Source organism: Haliotis cracherodii, unplaced genomic scaffold, assembly GCF_022045235.1.
Source record: "Haliotis cracherodii isolate W230 unplaced genomic scaffold, xgHalCrac1.p SCAF_21, whole genome shotgun sequence".
NCBI classification, from domain to species: domain Eukaryota; kingdom Metazoa; phylum Mollusca; class Gastropoda; order Lepetellida; family Haliotidae; genus Haliotis; species Haliotis cracherodii.
In genome coordinates, this window is record NW_027266277.1 from 5,280,563 (window position 1) to 5,302,200 (window position 21,638).

Below are 21,638 nucleotides of genomic sequence, written 5' to 3' on the forward strand. Positions count from 1 at the left end.
GTTATGATATGTCTTTAGATGTATATGTTATGTAATGTCTTGTCTTTAGATGTATATATTATGTAATGTCTTGTTTTTACATGTATATATTATGTAATGTGTTGTCTTTACATGTTTGTGTTATGTAATGTCTTTACGTGTATATGCTATGTAATGTCTTGTTTTTACATGTATATATTATGTAATGTCTTGTCTTTACATGTTTGTGGTATGTAATGTCTTTACATGTATATGCTATGTAATATCTTTACGTGTATATGTTATGTAATATATTTCCATGTCTAGATAAAATTAGGAACAGACAGTGTTCAAATATCAGATCGTCTGATTTCAAGAATTATAATTAAATTGAGTTCAAATAATATGTTCTCGAAAATAAGGTCCTGGGGAAATATCATTTATATTGTTTATGTTGGTTTACACAGATGTATAGACGCGTAATATTATTTTCATTTGTCCAGATTTTACATAACCCCGATGTGATTATTTTGATTAGAAAAATATCAAAAGTGAATTTTAGCCAAACTATATGAGAGATCATCTTCCCGAGCAAAGAGTTTACCTACTGTAAAAGTCAAGTTTCCACCCTTGCCGAACTAAGCTGTAATTATGCAGTTATATTTTTGCTGGACTACCGAGTCTATGCTTATTCCACGTTCGCGTAACGAAATTGACATCCTGTTCTTAAAGTGCAGATTTAAGTCGATTGCAGGATTTATAAAGCATGTGTACCTTGAACAGATAGTTTCCAATTTTTTCATGTTTTGGATAAAGGTACCCACGTGATTTGTTGCACTTCGTGAAGTAAGACTCGTTTTATTACAAATATATCTTGATGATCGACCAGCTAGTCTTAACGGGGCGACATCATTTTATTTGAAGCAAATGCATGTGATATGAGAGGTGGAATCTGATTTGCCAAGATAAGGGACATAGAAGGGACTGGTGGTTCAACGATCGAGGCCAAATATTACTGCCTGGTTCGGCAAGGATGGACTTTTACATTCAGTTAGCTCCTTGACTCGGCAAGATGAGAGATGTGACACTTGTCTGTGTAAAACATCCTTTCAGAGATGTAACAGGCGATTTATATCATGTCAATTCAACAAGGGAGTAATTTGAGCCTGCTACACTGGTATTCATGTCGGGGTCTTAAAGGTCTCTAAATCGTGTTTCACGTTAGTGTGTTTATACGCTCACAGCTGAACATGTTTACAGATGGGATATCGGTAACTGCTAAACGTATAACAAAAACACTGTTTGAAGAATTACGATCACAGGTTAACTCAATGTGAGGTGGGAAATAGGATGAAGCGTATATTGTTTACATTTGTGCTGATGAATTCAATTCTTGATGAATTTACTCTTAATGAAACCATACACTGTGTTGCAATGTATTCCAGAAAATGATATCAATCATTGTCTACGGACTTGTGGGCTGGTGTGTATATACATACTGCTACAGGGGTCTCTCAAGCTTGAACGTGACACGCCGTGTGACTGTAGTGAGGACATACAAGGACAGTCGTCACAAAGGCCCATGTCAGGTCAGGCCAATAACTCTTCACCAGTTGTGGAGAATCGCAGGTAATTGTAAACATTTGTAAGGTTTGATGGGAAGTCGACGAATACAAAAGGACAGTTTCAATTACCAATTAATGGTGGTGTTGACGATGGCTACAACGTAAGGAATATATTAATGTGTCTTTAGCACGTCCCAGTTTCATTCAAGAAACCCATTTGTCCAGAAACTCTCCATGCCGTGACCAGCCTCTGTCAAAGGTCCTTACAAAATTGAACATGCTGTTCTCATGGGTACATAAAAAGAAGCATACATTTAAAATAATCTTTCGAAAACTTAAAAGTTAAACTAAATACAAAAAGGTGTGTCTACAAGCATCATGACACATGATTCAATTCTTGATCGCTTGATCAGCGCTTGATCATTTGTGCGAAATACCATGCCATCTTTGAATTAAAAGAGTTGACAATTTGTGCGTGTTGACGATGGGCCAACTGCCATTGTGCTCGGTGTCAAGTTTCAGGTGGTGTGACAACTGATGCTGTTCCCGACGTCCACTGCATGTGAGTTCCTTTGTTGTAGTCTTTCGAGGGAAGGTGTAGATCTCTTTAAACAGTCGCCATTCATAACTTCAGCTTGGTGCTTGGTCTCATGTACAAGTAACATACAATAATAATGTTCATCAATTACATAAACTGGCTGAGCACCGTATATAAAATCATAAAATGCAATGAGCAATTTACCGCTAAACTCTGAAGAGAAACCAGAATTAACCCATATGTATGGAGATTAATTCACGTGTGTTTGTCAAATACCATTTACCTTTTACGGGTAAAGAATAACGGTCGTCGTTGTTGTCTGTCGAGGGAAGGCGTAGATCTCTTTTCATAACTTCAACTTGGTGCTGACGAAGTCTTCTCTTACAATAATCAGTCTCATGTTCAAATAATATAATTTCTGTAAACACCCTCCCTTCTCCCCTCCCTTCCTCTATATCCACATGTGATAGGAAGTCCGCGATGATAGCAAGAGTTGCTGACCACATAAACTGTAACCATTGTCTCAACTTAGTTGATCACTTCTTGTCCCATTAATTGAAGACGATTTTGAGTAATTCCATATATGGCGTGAGGGCACGGGTGGCCCAGTCGCCAAAGGCGTCACGATTCGTAGTGCAGAGTTGCGCCACTTGGGCACACAAGAAACCTGTAATTGAGGGTTTGAATCACGGTTCATCCAGATTATGTTTCTCAGTTTGTCAGCACCATACCCTTGCTCGTAGGTTTCACCAAAGTAGGAAACGTCTGAGACCTGAATCAGTTCGGGCTTTTCTTCAACATTTAATTGACAAGTCGTGATATAACTGAAATAATGTTCAAAGCGGCGTTAAACTCACTCACTCACTCACACAGTTGGTGTTCAACAAAAAACTTTCTATCCACAAGGATATCATGGCTATGACTAGCTCAAAGCGGTAATCTTTGTTCCAGTGTCATATTTACTACATTAAAAAGTTCCTCTTCCTATAGGCAGTCCTCCACCGCTAAACATGAATACAAGTTATATATATTACTGGTTAATTACACGTGGGATTCCAGGTAATAATTCATCCCCAGCAACCTTTGATGGTCGTAAGAGGCGACCACATGGGTTGTAAGGTCAGATTAGGTGACTTGGTTGATTGTGTGTCATTTTGACCCGATCGCGTAGATCGATGCTCACTGGTGTGTCTCATCCAGACATGATTATTTACATGCCACCATCACTGGAATATTGCTGAGCGCTGTGTTAGAAAACAAACAAATAAAAACAACACAACACAACAAACTACAGAACTTCATTTCGTAGTCGAAGTTAATCTCTACCTATGTTTATGTGTTCACTCTGCAGGATATCCTTTTGCCGTATCAGTGACCACATAATGCTGTTTTGTTCGTCATTTGCAGCGTTGAATCACCATTTGGCAACACATCGTTTAATCGAATGCATGGCAATTGTGTGTTCGCATGTATTAGAGAGTATATAATGCTCAACGTTAATAATATGATAGATACGTGCGGGTTTCGATGTAAATAAACTGGCCCACTAGTTGGTAGAATCGCCGTCAAAAGACATAACACTATTCGTTGATTTCATCTGATGAACATTCCATGATTTCCTTGACGCCCTTATTAAGATACAAAAATTGTTGTTAGTAAGATATGACTAATTATTGGAAAATTTCGAGTTAGTTTCTCATATCTAATTTAAACGAAAAAAAAAAATTTTCTGAAGCAGCACTTCTTAACCTCATTAAAAATGTCAATTTCACGTGTTCTTCTATTAAGAAAGGTCTAGTCGTATGGGAATAAATGTTAGCTGAATAATAATTAGATCCAAAGATAATGCACATGAAATAAGTTTCAAAATATCCTTTATGTAGTTAAATGTTAAGATAACACATGCATGCATGAACATTTGGAGAGATCAACATGAAAGATGAATCGTACCTGCTTGAACTTATGTCTAATCCCGTCACTGAAACATGTATTTCTTGTCTGAGAAGAACACAACTCCCACTGATACTATCACCATATTGTACAGGTCGAGCCCGACTACCCAGGAACAGCCCGAGGTGATAATGGCTACTGTAAACGTTTACTTTACAACGGATGACACTAATTCACGAACTAAATTGATACATGCGCATCCATAAATTATGTTAGGTATATTTCTATTTAAACCCCAATCTTAAATCAGAGTATTTTCACCAAGGGTCTTACTTTCATGCTCGGCTTATTAGAAACGTTCCATCAACATTTGTGTTATCGAGAAGATGTATGTTATTTGTTTGACATATTTTATATCAGGTGGTGGACAAAAACATTCATTTGAATAAATATACTGACTTGAATTGTTTTAGCGCCATAAAGTGTTGTGACCACAGAAACAAATTAGAACAGGAATGAATCGATCTGTTGAAAGTCATATTATTGATAGCCATGAGTCGAGATGTTCTAGCCTTGACATACATCTCAAATATGAAAGGAGGTCAGTCAGCCTCGACATGACGTCCCCGCTCACCCAGTATCGTGAAAACAGATAGTCAGCACCATTACAATCAGTACAAAGTCACGTTGACCTGCAGATCACGGCGGGGTCACTGTGTCCCATTTTTGCGCGACCTGACCACTTGGCTGGTGAATACCTATACCCACCCAGAGCACGAGTAGCAGCTGGATCAACATTAACAACATGGTTTATGTCAACTGATTCTAAGCGGAAGTCTGTAGTGTAATTAAAACCCAAATAAATCAGCTTCAGGAGATCCGGTGACATGGTACCCTTGTTTAAGTGGAAGTAAGACTTTCCCAATAAACATCAGTGTTCAAGACACTAACACTACACAAGTGTACCCAGGTATTAGTTTTCGGAATGCTGCTGAATATTCATCACATGATATATGTTAAAAGTTGATATTGCTCTTGTTCCGCACCTCAGCACAGGACGATGATTTTTGTATATATTATTTTGTCTATATCTAATGTCGAAAAATACATTTTCTACACGTATATTTATTTAATGACATCATTTGGTATCATCGTTCATCGATACCATTTTGGATGGGGAATAGTCTGTTGATCATTAATTGTTATGACTTACATATTCATAGGCGATGTGCAAGGTGTCGAAGTTCGCCCTTGGTGGTATTCACAACGATCACATGTCAACACATTGTCCCTGTCATACTGTGTGAGAACAATGGTAGAGGGGGTGAACTTTTCTACGATTGTGCATCCACAGCTGCAAGGCATTATGCATGTTAACAATAGAATATTAAGGTTCTCAGTTGTATTTAAAATAACGAGTTGCGACGGACTAAATGTGCTATAAGTTGTTGAAGTATGCCTGTCAGACTGTGAGTACCATGCTGAAATAGCAACAGTAATAAGCTTCACCGTCACATTGACAATGTTTTTGCATTCTTGTCCTAACCTGCCATTGGTATATTAATCATCTCGTGTGTTATTACTCCATAATCTTAACTTTGATCTTAGAACACAATCTTACAAGCTGTGAAATCGCCATGACATTAGTTAAGCTTCACAAATGTACCCAGAGACGAAGCCCTATCCATCCTCAGAAGAAGAATTGAAGCAGTATACCCGGATCTTGACACCCATCTATCTATAGACAGCATCATCAAACTTATAACCTCTTGTATTACCTCCACCTACTTCACCTGGCAAGACAAGATCTACCAACAGACACATGGACTTCCCATGGGATCCCCGCTGTCCCCCATCATCACAGAAATCTACATGACGGACCTAGAAGAAACCGCCCTCCATACATCACCTATCACCCCCCTCTGCTGGTTTAGGAAAGTCGACGACACTTTTGTCATTCTCCAATAAACATCAGTGTTCAAGACACTAACACTACACAAGTGTACCCAGGTATTAGTTTTCGGAATGCTGCTGAATATTCATCACATGATATATGTTAAAAGTTGATATTGCTCTTGTTCCGCACCTCGGCACAGGACGATGTTTTTTGTATATATTATTTTGTCTATATCTAACGTCGAAAAATACATCATCACAGAAATCTACATGACGGACCTAGAAGAAACCGCCCTCCATACATCACCTATCACCCCCCTCTGCTGGTTTAGGAAAGTCGACGACACTTTTGTCATTCTCCAACCTGACCATGACCCCAAGACCCTCCTCAACCACCTGAATGCCCAACACCCCAGGATGCAGTTCACTATGGAAGAAGAAGCTGAGAGACAACTACCATTCCTAGATGTAAGAGTACAGAAAGATCCCGATAACAAACTACACACCAGTGTCTACCGTAAACCCACACATACGGATCAGTATCTGCACAATTCCCCTAACCACCCACCACAAATCAAGAGAGGAATCATCGCCACCTTAGCCCGACGTGCTGTCAACATCTGTTCCACGCAACAACAGCTAAAAACTGAACTCAACCACCTCCGCCATGTATTCACTAACTTCAACAATGACCCTACCAGCCTAGTTGAACAAACAATCAACAGCATCCTCAGCCCTAGAGAGCGGCCTCCACGAGAACAGACAGCCCCGTTTGTCATCAGTCTTCCCTACATAGGAACAGCCAGCCACCAGATCCGCAGACTGCTCAAACACCACGCCAACATTGATACAGTATTCCAGAGAGGCAGGACAATCCAGAACATCCTCAGCGCCAATGGCAAGCCCCCTACATCAATGAAAGAAGACCCAGCTGGAGCCGTATATCACATACAATGTGACTGTGGCGACTCATATGTAGGAGAAACATCCAGGCCCCTACCCATTAGAATAAAAGAACACAAGACCTCAGTACAAAAAAATGACTCAAAATCAGCCATCTCCGACCACACCCAAACCCACCCCGATCACAACATCAAGATCCTGGCCAACAACCAATCAGACTACAAAATCAGGAAACTCCTAGAAGCCATCTACATCAAAAGGATCCAGCCAGCAATGAACAGAGACCAAGGCTATTACATCCCGCCTGCTTACCATCACCTAATTACTAAATCCCTTTGTCCATCCAATACAGTGGCTTCCATCATCTCCATCAGTCTGCTTGTTTACTCTGTGTTCATTAGTCATCCACTGGCTTCCAGATAGCTTAATCATCCCTCTGTGTCCATCAACTAGTCACTGTAACAACTTAGATGTCAATAAGTGTATATGTCAATAAGTGTATATATACCTATGTTGTTTAGCCCTATCCATGGTGGAATGAGGAAATAGAACAGACTAGACGGAAACGTAAATCAGCCTTCAATAAAGCAAAACGCGACTACAAACATCTAAAGTTAGCCCACGAACTAAACCACCAGGTTCAAAAACTAGTCCAAATAGCCAAAAGTAGAGACTGGAAAAAATTCTGCGAAGGTATAAATAACCGTACAGATGCCAAAACGGTCTGGCGCCACGCCATTAGAGGTTTAAAACGACATAAAAAAAACACCTAGCATGAACAACTCAACCAACCCCGCCCAAAAAGCAAATGATCTCGCCAACCACTTTTCGGCCGTTAGCAGTAACTCCAACTTCAGCCAAAAATTCCAAGAAAAAATTAAAACAGAAAACAAACCCACAAAAGAACCAAACAATAACAATCTGGAAATAAACCAACCCTACACAATGGAGGAGCTCCTCTACGTAATCCAAAACAAGAAAAAGGGCACAGCCCCAGGATTAGACCTAACTTCTTACCAAATAATTAAAAAAACTCCCCCTAAAACTACTCCAAGCACTACTCAAACTATACAATCTCATCTACCTAAACGGACAGGTTCCTACTCCTTGGAAACAGGCCCTAGTCATACCAATCCCCAAACCTAATAAACCAGCTAATCAAGCTAACTCATATAGACCAATATCCCTAACTTCAAACTTATGTAAAGTAATGGAATCAATGGCTAAAAATAGATTACAACATTAATTAACCCCCAAAAACATCATAAACCCAGATCAAATCGGTTTCACTCCTGGCCGCTCAACCCTAGATAACCTCGCCCGACTAGAGCAAGATATTAAGACAGGACAACTAAATAAACAATATACTACAGGCATCTTCTTAGACTTCTCTAAAGCTTTCGACATGGTATGGCACGACGGGCTAATACAAAAACTAAAAAAATAGGACTCAAAGGTCAGATAATAAACTACATCCAGGACTTCCTAAACAATCGTAAAATAACCGTGGGTATAGACCAAACACCATCGGACCAATGTCCCCTAGAAAATGGCACTCCCCGGGGCAGTATCCTCAGCCCCACCCTCTTCAATATAATGATAAACGATCTATTCGAGGGCCTATCCCCTAAAGTAAACATATTCGCGGATGATGGAGCCCTCTGGATCCGCACTAAAAGCATTAAAATGGCCCAAAATTTACTCCAAAAATCTCTTAATAAAATACAACAATGGGCTGACAAATGGGGCTTCTCCCTTAACTCAGAAAAAACAACAGGAATAGTATTCAAACATAAAAACATGAAACCCGCCTCCCCAATCCTCCAGCTAAACAACCAAACGATCAAATTTCAAAAACAAACCAAATTCTTAGGACTTATTTTCGATGAACATCTCACCTGGGATGCTCACATCCAAAACCTAACAACTAAATGCAGTAAAGACCTTAACACCCTAAGATGCCTAACTGGCTCTAACTGGGGAGCCTCCAAAGATACCCTCCTCTCTCTCTACATATCACTAATTAGATCAAAACTAGACTACGGCTGCGCCATATACAACACCCTAAACAACTCTCTATCTAAAAAACTTGACTCAATACAATATCAGGCTCTCAAACTAATTACACGCACCCAACAAGGCACCTCCTACACTTCACTTCAGGCCTTAACAGGAGAAATGCCACTAAGTCTACGCAGGGAACAGCTAAGCTTAAATTTCTGGGCCGCGTCCCAACCAAACCCTCTCATCCAAAACTTAATAAACCAAAATATCAGCCCCAAAAACCAAGCTCTAGCTCGTAAACACCCCTTCCTTACCCCAATATCCCAAAGAATAACACACTACCTCAATGAACACCAAATTAAAAATCTTAAACAAAACTGCAAACAATCAAATATCTTCACCCCTAAACTTAAAATACCCAAAATAGACACAACACTAGCTAGCCAAATAAATAAACAAACCGACCCAAACATAGCTAAAACCACCACACTAGCATACATACACGAAAATTGGCCAAATTGGTGTCACATTTACACGGACGGATCTTCAGATCCGACCTCCAAACACACAGGTTTCGAAGTCCATACCACACAACCAACAAAAACCACACAATCCTTCCGACTCCCAAACAACCAATCAATATTCACGGCAGAACTAATGGGCATGGCCTCAGCCCTCCATAATCAAGAATCCAAAAAAACACAAAAAAATCCTAATACTTACCGACTTCCTAAGTGGACTGCAAGCCCTCCAAAACAAAAATACCAAAAACCGACCTAAATTAATAAATCAAATACTTAAAAGCTCCAACGACCTAACTAAGGCAGGCAAACAAATAACCTTCTTGTGGATACCCGCCCAAGTAGGAATATACGGTAATGAAAACGCCGATAAAGCAGCTAAACTATCCCTCAAAATCCCAGAAATAAGCTTAAACTTACCAATCTCAAAATCAGAAATTAAAAGCGTAAACAAGAAAAAAATCACCAAAAAATGGCATAACCTTTATCTAAACTCAAATAGCCAAATCAAAAAAGTGCTCAGCAAACCACTAACCAAACCAAAAATTCTCCATCCATCAAAAAAAATCGACAGAGTAATCACTAAACTCCAAACAGGACACACCAACCTAAATAACCATCTAAACAAATTTAAAAAACATACTGCAAACAACTAGAAACCCCAGAACACGCACTCATCCACTGCACACACTACCTAACACATCGAACCGCATTACAAACCACCCCCAATCTAAACAAGGCTCTCACTCTAGAAGCAATACTAAACCCACAAAATAAACTAGAAAACTTCAAGGCCTTAGGCGTATTCTTAATCAAAACGGAACTAATAAAACGCATCTAAAAACACTATAATCTACCAAATCAAAATTACATAAACAAACAAACATCCACCATACCCAGCTCCCTTAGTTCTCCTCCCCAACCCCATCGGCACCTATTCCAAATCTCAAAATTCCAAAATTCTATATAAGCAACCCCTAAAGCCCCCTCTTGGGTTGCACACACCACTTTCGCCCCTTTCGGAAACACATTAAATGGCCTGACCGGGCCCGTGTGCGAAATACGCATCGGTCGGAAAGCGCACGTTAAATCTCCAAAGTAAGTAAGTAAGTAAGCCCTATCCATCAATTGCTTGATAAAGGTGTTAGGATCTACACCGAAACGTCGCACTAATTGTAATAAAGAAGTTGTTCATCCATAGAACTCGTATTACTTCATATATAGGTACAGTTGAAACGGAAAGGTCAAATCAACTTCTGCCGGTAATGAAACCGAGATAAAATAAAAATGTTGAAAAATACTATGTTGATGGAATGAGACAAAACAATCTAATCAGTAAATATCAATCCCTGTAAAGGTGAGGTGAGGTGAGGTGAAATTGGGTTTAACGTCGCGTCCAAGATTATTGCACTTATATAGCGACGTGCATGCACGTGTGTGTGTGTGGCTGCTTGTACTAGTCCGGACTGATGCCGATTTATAGTGCTAGCTCACTGAGATACCATGCCGCAGTTTAACATGAATACCCCACTCAGACACAGTATACTGACTCCGAGCCGACCAGTCCTTGTTTTAGCCCCTTAATGTTGAGCGCCAGACAGGGTAGCAACAAGTACCATCTTTTAACGTCTTTTCGTATGACGCGGCCGGGGATCGAACCCCGGACCTTCCGCTCTCCGGGCAGACGCTCTAACACAAGACCACGGAGGCGGCCAATCCCTGTAAAGAGGTTAAAATATGTGATGTGTCATTTTTTACATAAAACTGAAAGCAAATACAAGTTGGCTTTTCCTAGTTAGTCGTAGCAGAACAATAATTAATTATTTGTTTAATTTCAGAATGTCCATATAAATCTAAAATGGATTAATAAAGGTAGCGATCTGGGTCTGTGGATATATTTTGTTTCACTTCAGTTCAGAATGACATGAGTATACATGAACATTTCTTAATATCTACTTAACATAATTACACATTTATTGTGGATTGTGAAAATATATTTTACAACGTCCAGGATAAGAGTTGAAAGAGATTTCCTACTGAACAGGAAGTGTCTCTGGTATAAATAATGAAGTTCATGTAGATAAATGTATGATTTGATAACACTTATGACCAAACAAAAATAAGAAATATTTACAAAAATATACAAATATATATTTACAGTCTGAATACAATCTATCTTGAATGTTGGATATATGGACATATTACATGGTTTATGAATTACCCTTGGCTGATGATATTTACCATGTCATACATGTAGATTATCAAGTTTCTGGATGCCATATTAAGGGGAGATAATTTGAGTTTCGAGGAAAGTATTGAAATTATGTCATTGTCATGTGATTGCAACCATTTAATGATTGGGATAACTAACAAAAGGTTCAGCATGCTTAGAATATCTTCATCACGTTTACAGCTTTTTCAGATTTTATCAAAATATAAGTGGTGTTTTATATTTCTTGGGTCTATGAACACCCCAACCTGAAATTTTACCCCCCAAAACGAATTAAATGTAATCTTGGAGAATGAATACTCTTCCCACCGTATGTTCAGTGAGTAATAACATGTCAAGGTGGATCGGGAAAATACCTATCTGACATCATCCCCAAACATTGTTTTCTTTTCTATAGTTCCTAAACCTGACAATATATTTATGGAGTCTCTTTTATTCTGATAAAAGGAAAGGACAACCTTTCAACCAAATAATTCAAATCAATCCCTGTATATAGCAAATAAAATGTTTGTGGGTTGAATTGAACATTCCTGACCTTACTGCTGTGTGTCTAATGTGCAGCTGCCTAAAATAATCCGGATTTCCCATATTTAACATTCCGTATTTCTCATATTTAACAATCCGGATTTCCCATATTTTAAATTTCGGATTCCCAAAATTTTTGATAAAGCAAAACAAAACAAATTTGTCTTTATTTCTCACAACATGAGCGTCTTCATCAATCACTTTAATTAGTCAGACTTTTCAAAAATGAACATGGCATGCCCTTGGCCCTGGTGACTTTGTCAGTCAAAAACACCTAATTAAATTCCAGGAGAAATTTTTTTTCTTGCTTATCTTTGTTTAGAGTAGATTCATGTCTGATAAATGTTGGCCACATTGCAGGTGAGTGAGTGAATATGGTATTTCACTACTTCTAGCCCTATTTCAGCTAAATGTGACCGGAGAAACTTTGTACACAGTGTGTCAACTATCAGCAGAACACTCTTCCAGACCTGAGATGTTTACAGTTTTTACAGCAAACATCTTTTCATCGAAGAAAGGAAATCAACTAAGGGGACTCTGTGGACTGTGTAGATATTCATTGTGTTGTGTTCTCTTATTCAGAAACAATATTTTTTTCACTATTCTCCTGAAATAGAGAAGCTGTAGGAAACTTAATCAGAGTGAATAACTTTATGTGCTACTTTAGAAAATCTGGAAGGTGTCCATTCATCTGATATGTCTAAAACTCGAACAGCATAGTCTGTTTAAACACAAGATATGCATCAATTTAATGACACAAAGTGTACTGCATATATCAATGTCACACAGAAATCAATTCTTGTTTAAATATATGAGTAGGTATTATTTTTGACAGGGTTAGATGTTTATATAATATATTGGAATAATACATGATATATTTGATGTATCCTGGAATACTGTGTTTAACCTGTATATGCCAAAAACATACTTTCGCCGGAACAAAATAACGTATCAAAATCAGGTGAAATATTACGCGTTGTCTGCCTCATTGACACCATATGACTCACAGAAAGTATAACATGAATAATATCACTAGAAGAGATGCATACATGATGTAATGGTCATTTGACAAGGAATACAAATTTCCTTTATGTATTTTTCTTTTTCTTTATTTTTTTGGTCTTGATTGCATTATCAAATTATCAAAATGATCACAATACTTGACTTGATTTAAACAAACTAAACATGCTTTAAAATTGGCAAATATTACATCATAATAATATAATTAATGCACACTGACACAGAAAGCACAGTTATCTCTATGTTGTAAATTTGAAATATATTTACCTTGTAAGAGTTATCTGTTTGTGTATGTACCACATGGATCCACATGTCGATTGAACATATACAGGCTATTAATTAGTTTGGGTTTCGTTCATTTCATGCCATGATTTGGTTGGTACAGAGAAGTAAATATCTTTTTGGTACAAAAAGTGTTTACAAAGCAGGAGAAAACTGTATTTCTCTGGAAATATATTCATACCCTTTATGTTATAATTCATAAAAAAAATTAAACCTCATACTATCTAACCTGTCAACATTAACAATAAAAATAACTTCACAGCAGCGCCAGTAGATCCAGAGGTCTAATATTTTATTGGAATATATTAAAGTGCATTAAAATTTTCATGAAATGTAAAACCGATGCACATGCTGATTTGTTTTTGATTGTAATTTCTTAATAGGTTATAATAAGATAAATAAAATCAACATATCAATTTAATTAATTTCTAACATCTTACTTGATATGGTCAAAGGTCAATATTTTCTATTCACCGAAGACCCAGTTGCCTTCAAATGCAACTTGCAAATTTATTCAAATTCAAACCTTGATAAAAGCCAAATACTAACTTAGGTGAATGGTGTGTGCCTGTAGGATTTTGTATTCAGTCGGCGTTCATCTACTATAAACTGCACTGGGAGTTTAGTTGCCAGGTGATCATGAAATCACAACAGAACAGCCAAACGCACTTGCTAAATTATTTCAGCAAGGAGGGTAGATGACTGTAGAATACTTTGTCCATCCTAAGAATGTGAGCTGTTCAATAATTACGATAAATGTTGCCGTGGTCCTATCGGGTTGGTCAAAATGTTACGGTTTCTTCCGATTGCATGCCTTGTTGACATGGTCATAATGTAGCAAGCTCTATCAAGCCTTCGCCTTATGCTCTTCAAGCCTCGCTTTCAAACCAGAAGTAACGAAGTGTGAAAAAGGTCAATATCATCACGTTTAACAGATCACGGTGATAATGATCTATCTGAACCATACACGCCGCGTTTGACTGAATATGGTGATAATGATATTTGTTTGATTGAACATGGTGATACTGATTTGTGTTTGACTGAACTTTGTGATACTGATTTGTGTGTGACTGAACATGGCGATACTGATTTGTGTGTGACTGAACATTGGGATACTGATTTGTGTGTGACTGAACATTGTGATACTGATTTGTGTGTGACTGAACATTGTGGTACTGATTTGTGTGTGACTGAACATTGTGATACTGATTTATGTTTGACTGAACATGATGATACTGATTATTGTGTGTGACTCAACATTGTGATACTGATTTGTGTTTGACTGAACATGGTGATACTGATTTGTGTGTGACTGAACATGGTGATACTGATTTGTGTGTGACTGAACATGGTGATACTGATTTGGGTTTGACTGAACATGGTGATACTGATTTGTGTGTGACTGAACATGGTGATACTGATTTGTGTTTGACTGAACATGGTGATGCTGATTTATGTTTGACTGAACATTGTGATACTGATTTGTGTGTGACTGAACATGGTGATACTGATTTGTGTTTGACTGAACATGGTGATACTGATTATTGTGTGTGACTGAACATGGTGATACTGATTTGTGTGTGACTGAACATGGTGATACTGATATGTGTTTGACTGAACACGCTGATACTGATATTTGTTTGACTAAACATGGGGGACACTGAAATGTGTTTAACTAACCATGGTAATACTGATATATCTGAACTTGGTTATACTGATATGTATTTGACTCGACATGGGGACATGTTAATATACCTGAAACTACATAACGTAACTGTTCATAGACCCTCTTGTTATTGATATATCTGAGCAGTACAACAATGCGCCTATCAGACATGTCTGTCTTGAAACATGACTCGGCCTTCTATTAATCATAGCATCACTTGACGAACGAGTGCCAGTAACTAGGCATATTGGATACCAATCATCGTTAACAATAGTCAATGGAAAGAGTTATTGACCTCAGTACAAATTCTGATGCCACTCAATAGATCGAAAAGAATTTCCCAAAACATCGCAGCTAAGTTGATGATTAAAATCGCTTGATCTGCACATCATCTGAGATTTTTGGTGAGGTAAAATATTCAGATCACTATTGTAACCGAGTATGAAATTCACGGTAAGGGAGTTTTGGTGAGATAGTTGCCAGTGTCTTTCTTGAACAAGTCGGGAAAGTGGCGCACTTATATTTGAGAAAGTAGAAGTATAAAACACGACGAGGACAAGTATTGCTAGAGGACAATGTAGAAGTGTTCTGCACATAGGGCACATAGATGATCAAATAAATACAACTCAAACTGAGAGATAGAAGAGGTAAAGATGTAGGACGAGGTGAAGCATATGAGACACAACAACCCATTAAAACGTTGTCACTGCTCTATCTATAAGCAAACTACACATTATGCAAATCCATTATATCGTATGGACATATAATGCCACAGGTCCATTAACCGTATGTTATTATGCATACGTTCTCCCAGGGCATTGAAACCATATCACCAACTGAAGGGGCACTAACCTACTTACACCATGTGGACTTCGAAAACGACCCACTTTACAAAATAGAGACATACTCTGAAACAATGCTTACTCAGCCCTCATCTCAATCGAATTGTTCATCTTCGGCACGTTACACAGTAACGTTGCAACGAAAAATAGACATACGTAAACAAGAAATAATGTGACAAAAACTTCCTTCGAACGAGGTACTTGTTTACAGACTGAAAGATTTTGATTCAGATGATTTCAGATGGAATGTGGATACTGATTTGTGTACTTGTTTACAGACTGAAAGATTTTGATTCAGATGATTTCAGATGGAATGTGGATATTGATTTGTGTTTGACTGAACATGGTGATACTGATTATTGTGTGTGACTGAACATGGTGATACTGATTTGTGTGTGACTGAACATGGTGATACTGATTTTGTGTTTGACTGAACATGGTGATACTGATTTGTGTGTGACTGAACATGGTGATACTGATTTTGTGTTTGATTGAACATGGTGATACTGATGTGTGTTTGACTAAACATTGCGATACCGATCTGTGTTTGACTGAACATGGTGATACTGATATGTGTTTGACTGAACACGCTGATACTGATATTTGTTTGACTAAACATGGGGGACACTGAAATGTGTTTAACTAACCATGGTAATACTGATATATCTGAACTTGGTTATACTGATATGTATTTGACTCGACATGGGGACATGTTAATATACCTGAAACTACATAACGTAACTGTTCATAGACCCTCTTGTTATTGATATATCTGAGCAGTACAACAATGCGCCTATCAGACATGTCTGTCTTGAAACATGACTCGGCCTTCTATTAATCATAGCATCACTTGACGAACGAGTGCCAGTAACTAGGCATATTGGATACCAATCATCGTTAACAATAGTCAATGGAAAGAGTTATTGACCTCAGTACAAATTCTGATGCCACTCAATAGATCGAAAAGAATTTCCCAAAACATCGCAGCTAAGTTGATGATTAAAACCGCTTGATCTGCACATCATCTGAGATTTTTGGTGAGGTAAAATATTCAGATCACTATTGTAACCGAGTATGAAATTCACGGTAAGGGAGTTTTGTTGAGATAGTTGCCAGTGTCTTTCTTGAACAAGTCGGGAAAGTGGCGCACTTATATTTGAGAAAGTAGAAGTATAAAACACGACGAGGACAAGTATTGCTAGAGGACAATGTAGAAGTGTTCTGCACATAGGGCACATAGATGATCAAATAAATACAACTCAAACTGAGAGATAGAAGAGGTAAAGATGTAGGACGAGGTGAAGCATATGAGACACAACAACCCATTAAAACGTTGTCACTGCTCTATCTATAAGCAAACTACACATTATGCAAATCCATTATATCGTATGGACATATAATGCCACAGGTCCATTAACCGTATGTTATTATGCATACGTTCTCCCAGGGCATTGAAACCATATCACCAACTGAAGGGGCACTAACCTACTTACACCATGTGGACTTCGAAAACGACCCACTTTACAAAATAGAGACATACTCTGAAACAATGCTTACTCAGCCCTCATCTCAATCGAATTGTTCATCTTCGGCACGTTACACAGTAACGTTGCAACGAAAAATAGACATACGTAAACAAGAAATAATGTGACAAAAACTTCCTTCGAAAGAGGTACTTGTTTACAGACTGAAAGATTTTGATTCAGATGATTTCAGATGGAATGTAGAATTGCAAGAGCTCATAGCATACTCGTCCAAGGACAAATACAGTCGTTAACTTTGTGAGGCGTTGTTTTTAGTTTTGTGTGTCTTTGTACTGCAATATTGTGTTTTCAGGAGTATAAAATGTAACATCTCATCGCAATGACACAGGGGTTTTCTTTTCAAATAGTGTGAATGGTGTAGGTTATGTATATTTATTTACCCGAAGAAATGGCCCAAGTCCGATCTCTTGGGATTGGCCCATGGATGTGCTGGACAGTCGAACCAGTGCCATGGAAATGGGAACCTTTGAATACAAGTTGACCGGAAGGGTCTTCATAGTGAGTGACACACAGTCTTTCACCTTGTTTTTACGACCAAAGTGCACTTTTCGACGTTCTTATGCAGTGTGAACAAAGAATACATATACATAACCCTATATTTGAATAAAGGATTTTAGAGACCGCTAATTGCTCCAAACGAGAGCTCTTATTCTCTCAAGTTAAGACAGAATCAGGTAAAATATCGACCAATGGGCGCCAATATCAAATGTGTGTCAGTTATCACTGATTGAGGTTCAGTTGGTTTATTTCAGATTGTGGCATGACCTGACAGACACTGGCCCCGTTTGCCAATGGATTCCACATCATAGCTTCATCCAAACAGACGACTCATACACATATCCATGATTTGTCATTTTTCTCTCTTGTAAAATGAATGATCAAACCACGACGTTGACGTTATTGTATGTTATGGATAAGTATGTAATCACTAATCATTTGGATGATATAGAATTCGATAATAGGCGTTTGGCACAATTTAACCATGCCCAGGCACGGAGAGTATTTTTTACATGTTAAGGATGCATGCTTAATTGTCAATAATGAGTATGACTTAGTAGAAAAATAAAGACACATTCTTGAAAAGGATAACGTAGAATAATGAAAATGTATTGCTATGAAGCCAAACGGCGGTCTTTATCGACTGACATTTAGTTTTCCGTGGTCAACTGATGAAGTATGTGAAAAGATCTGCTTATCTATAATATTGTGAATACATGAACTGCGTATTGATTCCGTCAAAATAACACTCGCTATTTATTTTGAATACGTAAATACTTTGTTCTAGAAGTTAAAGGGCCACTTTCTCCATGATCACTCATATTCTAAAGCGTAAAAGAAATCAAGACATAAACATGACTATTTAGTTATTATAACATACATTTAAAGTTTAACGGCCACGGACAGACAAAAAAAGTAATAATATTCTCAAAACATGGGAATTCACAGAGAGACTCGTATTCGGTATCACAGAAAAACAAATGAACATGTAAGCGTTACTATTACAATTTAACTTCCAATTGTCTTCAAAAATCATTTTGAAACGAAACTGAATGTCACATTTGTTCACTCAGTTCTCCTATTCATGGGTCACCAATGTGGATATGAAAAGTGGATTTGAAGCTGTTAAAAACAAGATCATCACGATGAATTGTTTTTAACATCATTAATGTAGCCAATATGCAAACGGGAAAACTGACACAAGATCAGGTTAATACTGACGTCTTGACGTCCAGAAATTCGCTCACCACTGTCGCCGTGTTGTAGGCAACCTCGTTCACTATGCCAGTTCGCAAACATCATCATTTCTGTTCTCAGATAAAGCATTTGTTTTTCTTTTCAATGGTGGTCTTTAATCAACTTGGTTCTATAATGGTATAGACAACAATACATCTTCTATATGTTGTTAGGAATCTCACCACAAGAGATGACATATTTGATTTGTTTTCAAATCATGAGGAGTGTACGTTGTTACAGAGGTGTCCCAATCATTCACGATGATCATGCTAATAATCACCGTGGGAAAGTAACCAATTTATTCAATATGTCGTGACCTGCTTGCTATTCTTGCTCTAATGGACATCTCTGGGATGACCTTGGGCGCAGTGTTTGCAGAAGCCTACCAGTGACACATGACTTTGGTATTCTCATCCGATCGTGTAACGCCATAGATCAAACGGACAGTGCGACTTTGGTTATAGACCAGAAGAAAATGACGTCACAATTAATTAGCATTTGTGACAACAACCCAATTGTTGCCCGAAATCAATCTTCAGTGTGTCCTTTTTATGTATACAAAACCCAAGGAAAAATCAAGCTTGGGGAAACCATTTTTTTAGGGTCTCCTAAAAGGCCCCTATGCTTTCTTTTCAGCGAACTATACAAAACCAGTTGTGAGAAGATAGTACTGTTGCCAAGTAAACAAGCAGCTGTCGACTGTACAGCTTCTGTCCAAATGGACCAAAACTTATATACATATGGAGAACATGGAACACAGTCAGTTACCGAATACAGTTAGATATACCTTAGACAACATATCAATACGTTAAATGACATAAAAATATTAATAAAAATGCAATGACTAAGCAGAGACATGATGACAGCATCATACGCTCAATGTTCCTATTCTCCAAATAGGATCAAGTCACATGCAATATAAATGATAGATATATATAATGTCAAATTTATACTGGGTTAGTTGGCAGTACTTTTTCGTTACTATAAACAGACCACAGCCATCTAGATTTAATGTTCATAAGTGTTTGTCGGGAATTATACCTCTCGCCAAGATGTATAGCAAGTATTGTATTTTGTATAATAATTATGTTTGCATATTGTGACAACATTAGCTAAAAACACGATCATGAAATACTCATATCCCCCGCCGATATGACGGTTGTGTGCAAGGTGTACCGAGAAGTACAGCACCGATCATCTGATGATCTCAGTAGAAGACTGGTATCTGGAATGCCACAGCACTGGCATGATCAGTAAACATCAAGTCCAGTGTAGCTCCAAGACACTTTTTTGGAGAGTGCATGAGTTCAGTCATTTACTACACATTACAGAAATCTTCAAATTGTTTCACTCAGATCACAATTGGAATCCCCAGTTACTAGGACATGTTCACATTCATGCTGCTCGGAGAGATCCGGAAGTTTCTGCATGAAATCAGTAAGTGAATGTGATAACCGTGTCCGAGACACTTTTGGAGGAACATACACACACGCAATGCAGAACTGCTAACAAGAAAGGAAATGCATTCAATACTGCGAGATGACGTTACATGACGTTCTTGAAACACATACACTGCAAATACCATGTGTAGTATCTCCTGTCAAGACTTGATATTCACTGAAATCATTGATGTGAGTTTCTCTGAAACACAAAACATGAAAAACAACCACAAACTTATCATTCTTCACATTTTCAAAATGAACATTGTGTGATCAAACATTCAAGTGAGCCACTTTGAGTCCATCACCATGACTGTTCTCTGCAGAGTGTGACCAAGTGAACAGTCTTTCATTCCACATTCTAGTCATCTCATCCAATGTTTTTTTTGTTTTTTTCTACAAATTTGTGTTCATCAAAACCTACATGTCTTAGTACTTTTATTGATTTGACCAGACTGAGCTTTGTATACACTTGACCAGGATGGGCTTTATGTGGCACGTCAAGAGGTATACATCTCAATTAGATAATTATGGCAACATTGCATAGATCCTTTTGTGGAATGTGTCAACAGTTTTGCTCCCGAAACAGATTCTACACGTATTTTCCTGCCAAACTGTCAAAAAGGCACCAGTTCACCACTAGACCAAACTATGTGCAAAGTTTGGGGAAGAAATAGTGTACGTTTTTCAAGATCTGCTCAGGAAACGAGCACTACAACTAGTTTCAGTCAAAGTCCTTGCTATAGAAACTAAAAAAATAAGTTTGTAAAAAGTCCAAAACTATAAAAAGGCATCAGTTCACCACTAGACCTATGTGCCAAGTTTGGTTAAGATAACTTCTTATGATTTCTTTACTTTTCTCCGGAAACCAAGAGCTTGCATTGGTGCCAAACAATGTAGATATTGCATTTTCGACAACATGCTATAAATATGTGTTACAAAGACCTTCGGATCAACATATATTGTTATAGGCAAAATATAAACTGACCATTTTCTTGATAATGGAACTTCCCAATTCATTAATAATATACTTTTTGGACGATATTTCACTTATTTAAATGTTAACATAAAGGTTTGTTGA

At 37.9% G+C, this 21,638-nt stretch overlaps 1 protein-coding gene across 1 annotated transcript; it reads left to right on the plus strand.

Annotated features, from left to right (window-relative positions):
• Positions 1 to 6,117: 6,117 nt before the first annotated feature.
• LOC139471045 (uncharacterized) lies at positions 6,118 to 20,898 on the plus strand. Its single transcript, XM_071253346.1, has 2 exons — positions 6,118 to 7,020; positions 20,884 to 20,898. Exons 1-2 carry the CDS (start codon positions 6,118 to 6,120, stop codon positions 20,896 to 20,898), a joined length of 918 nt encoding a protein of 305 aa, XP_071109447.1.
• The last annotated feature ends 740 nt before the right edge of the window (positions 20,899 to 21,638 follow it).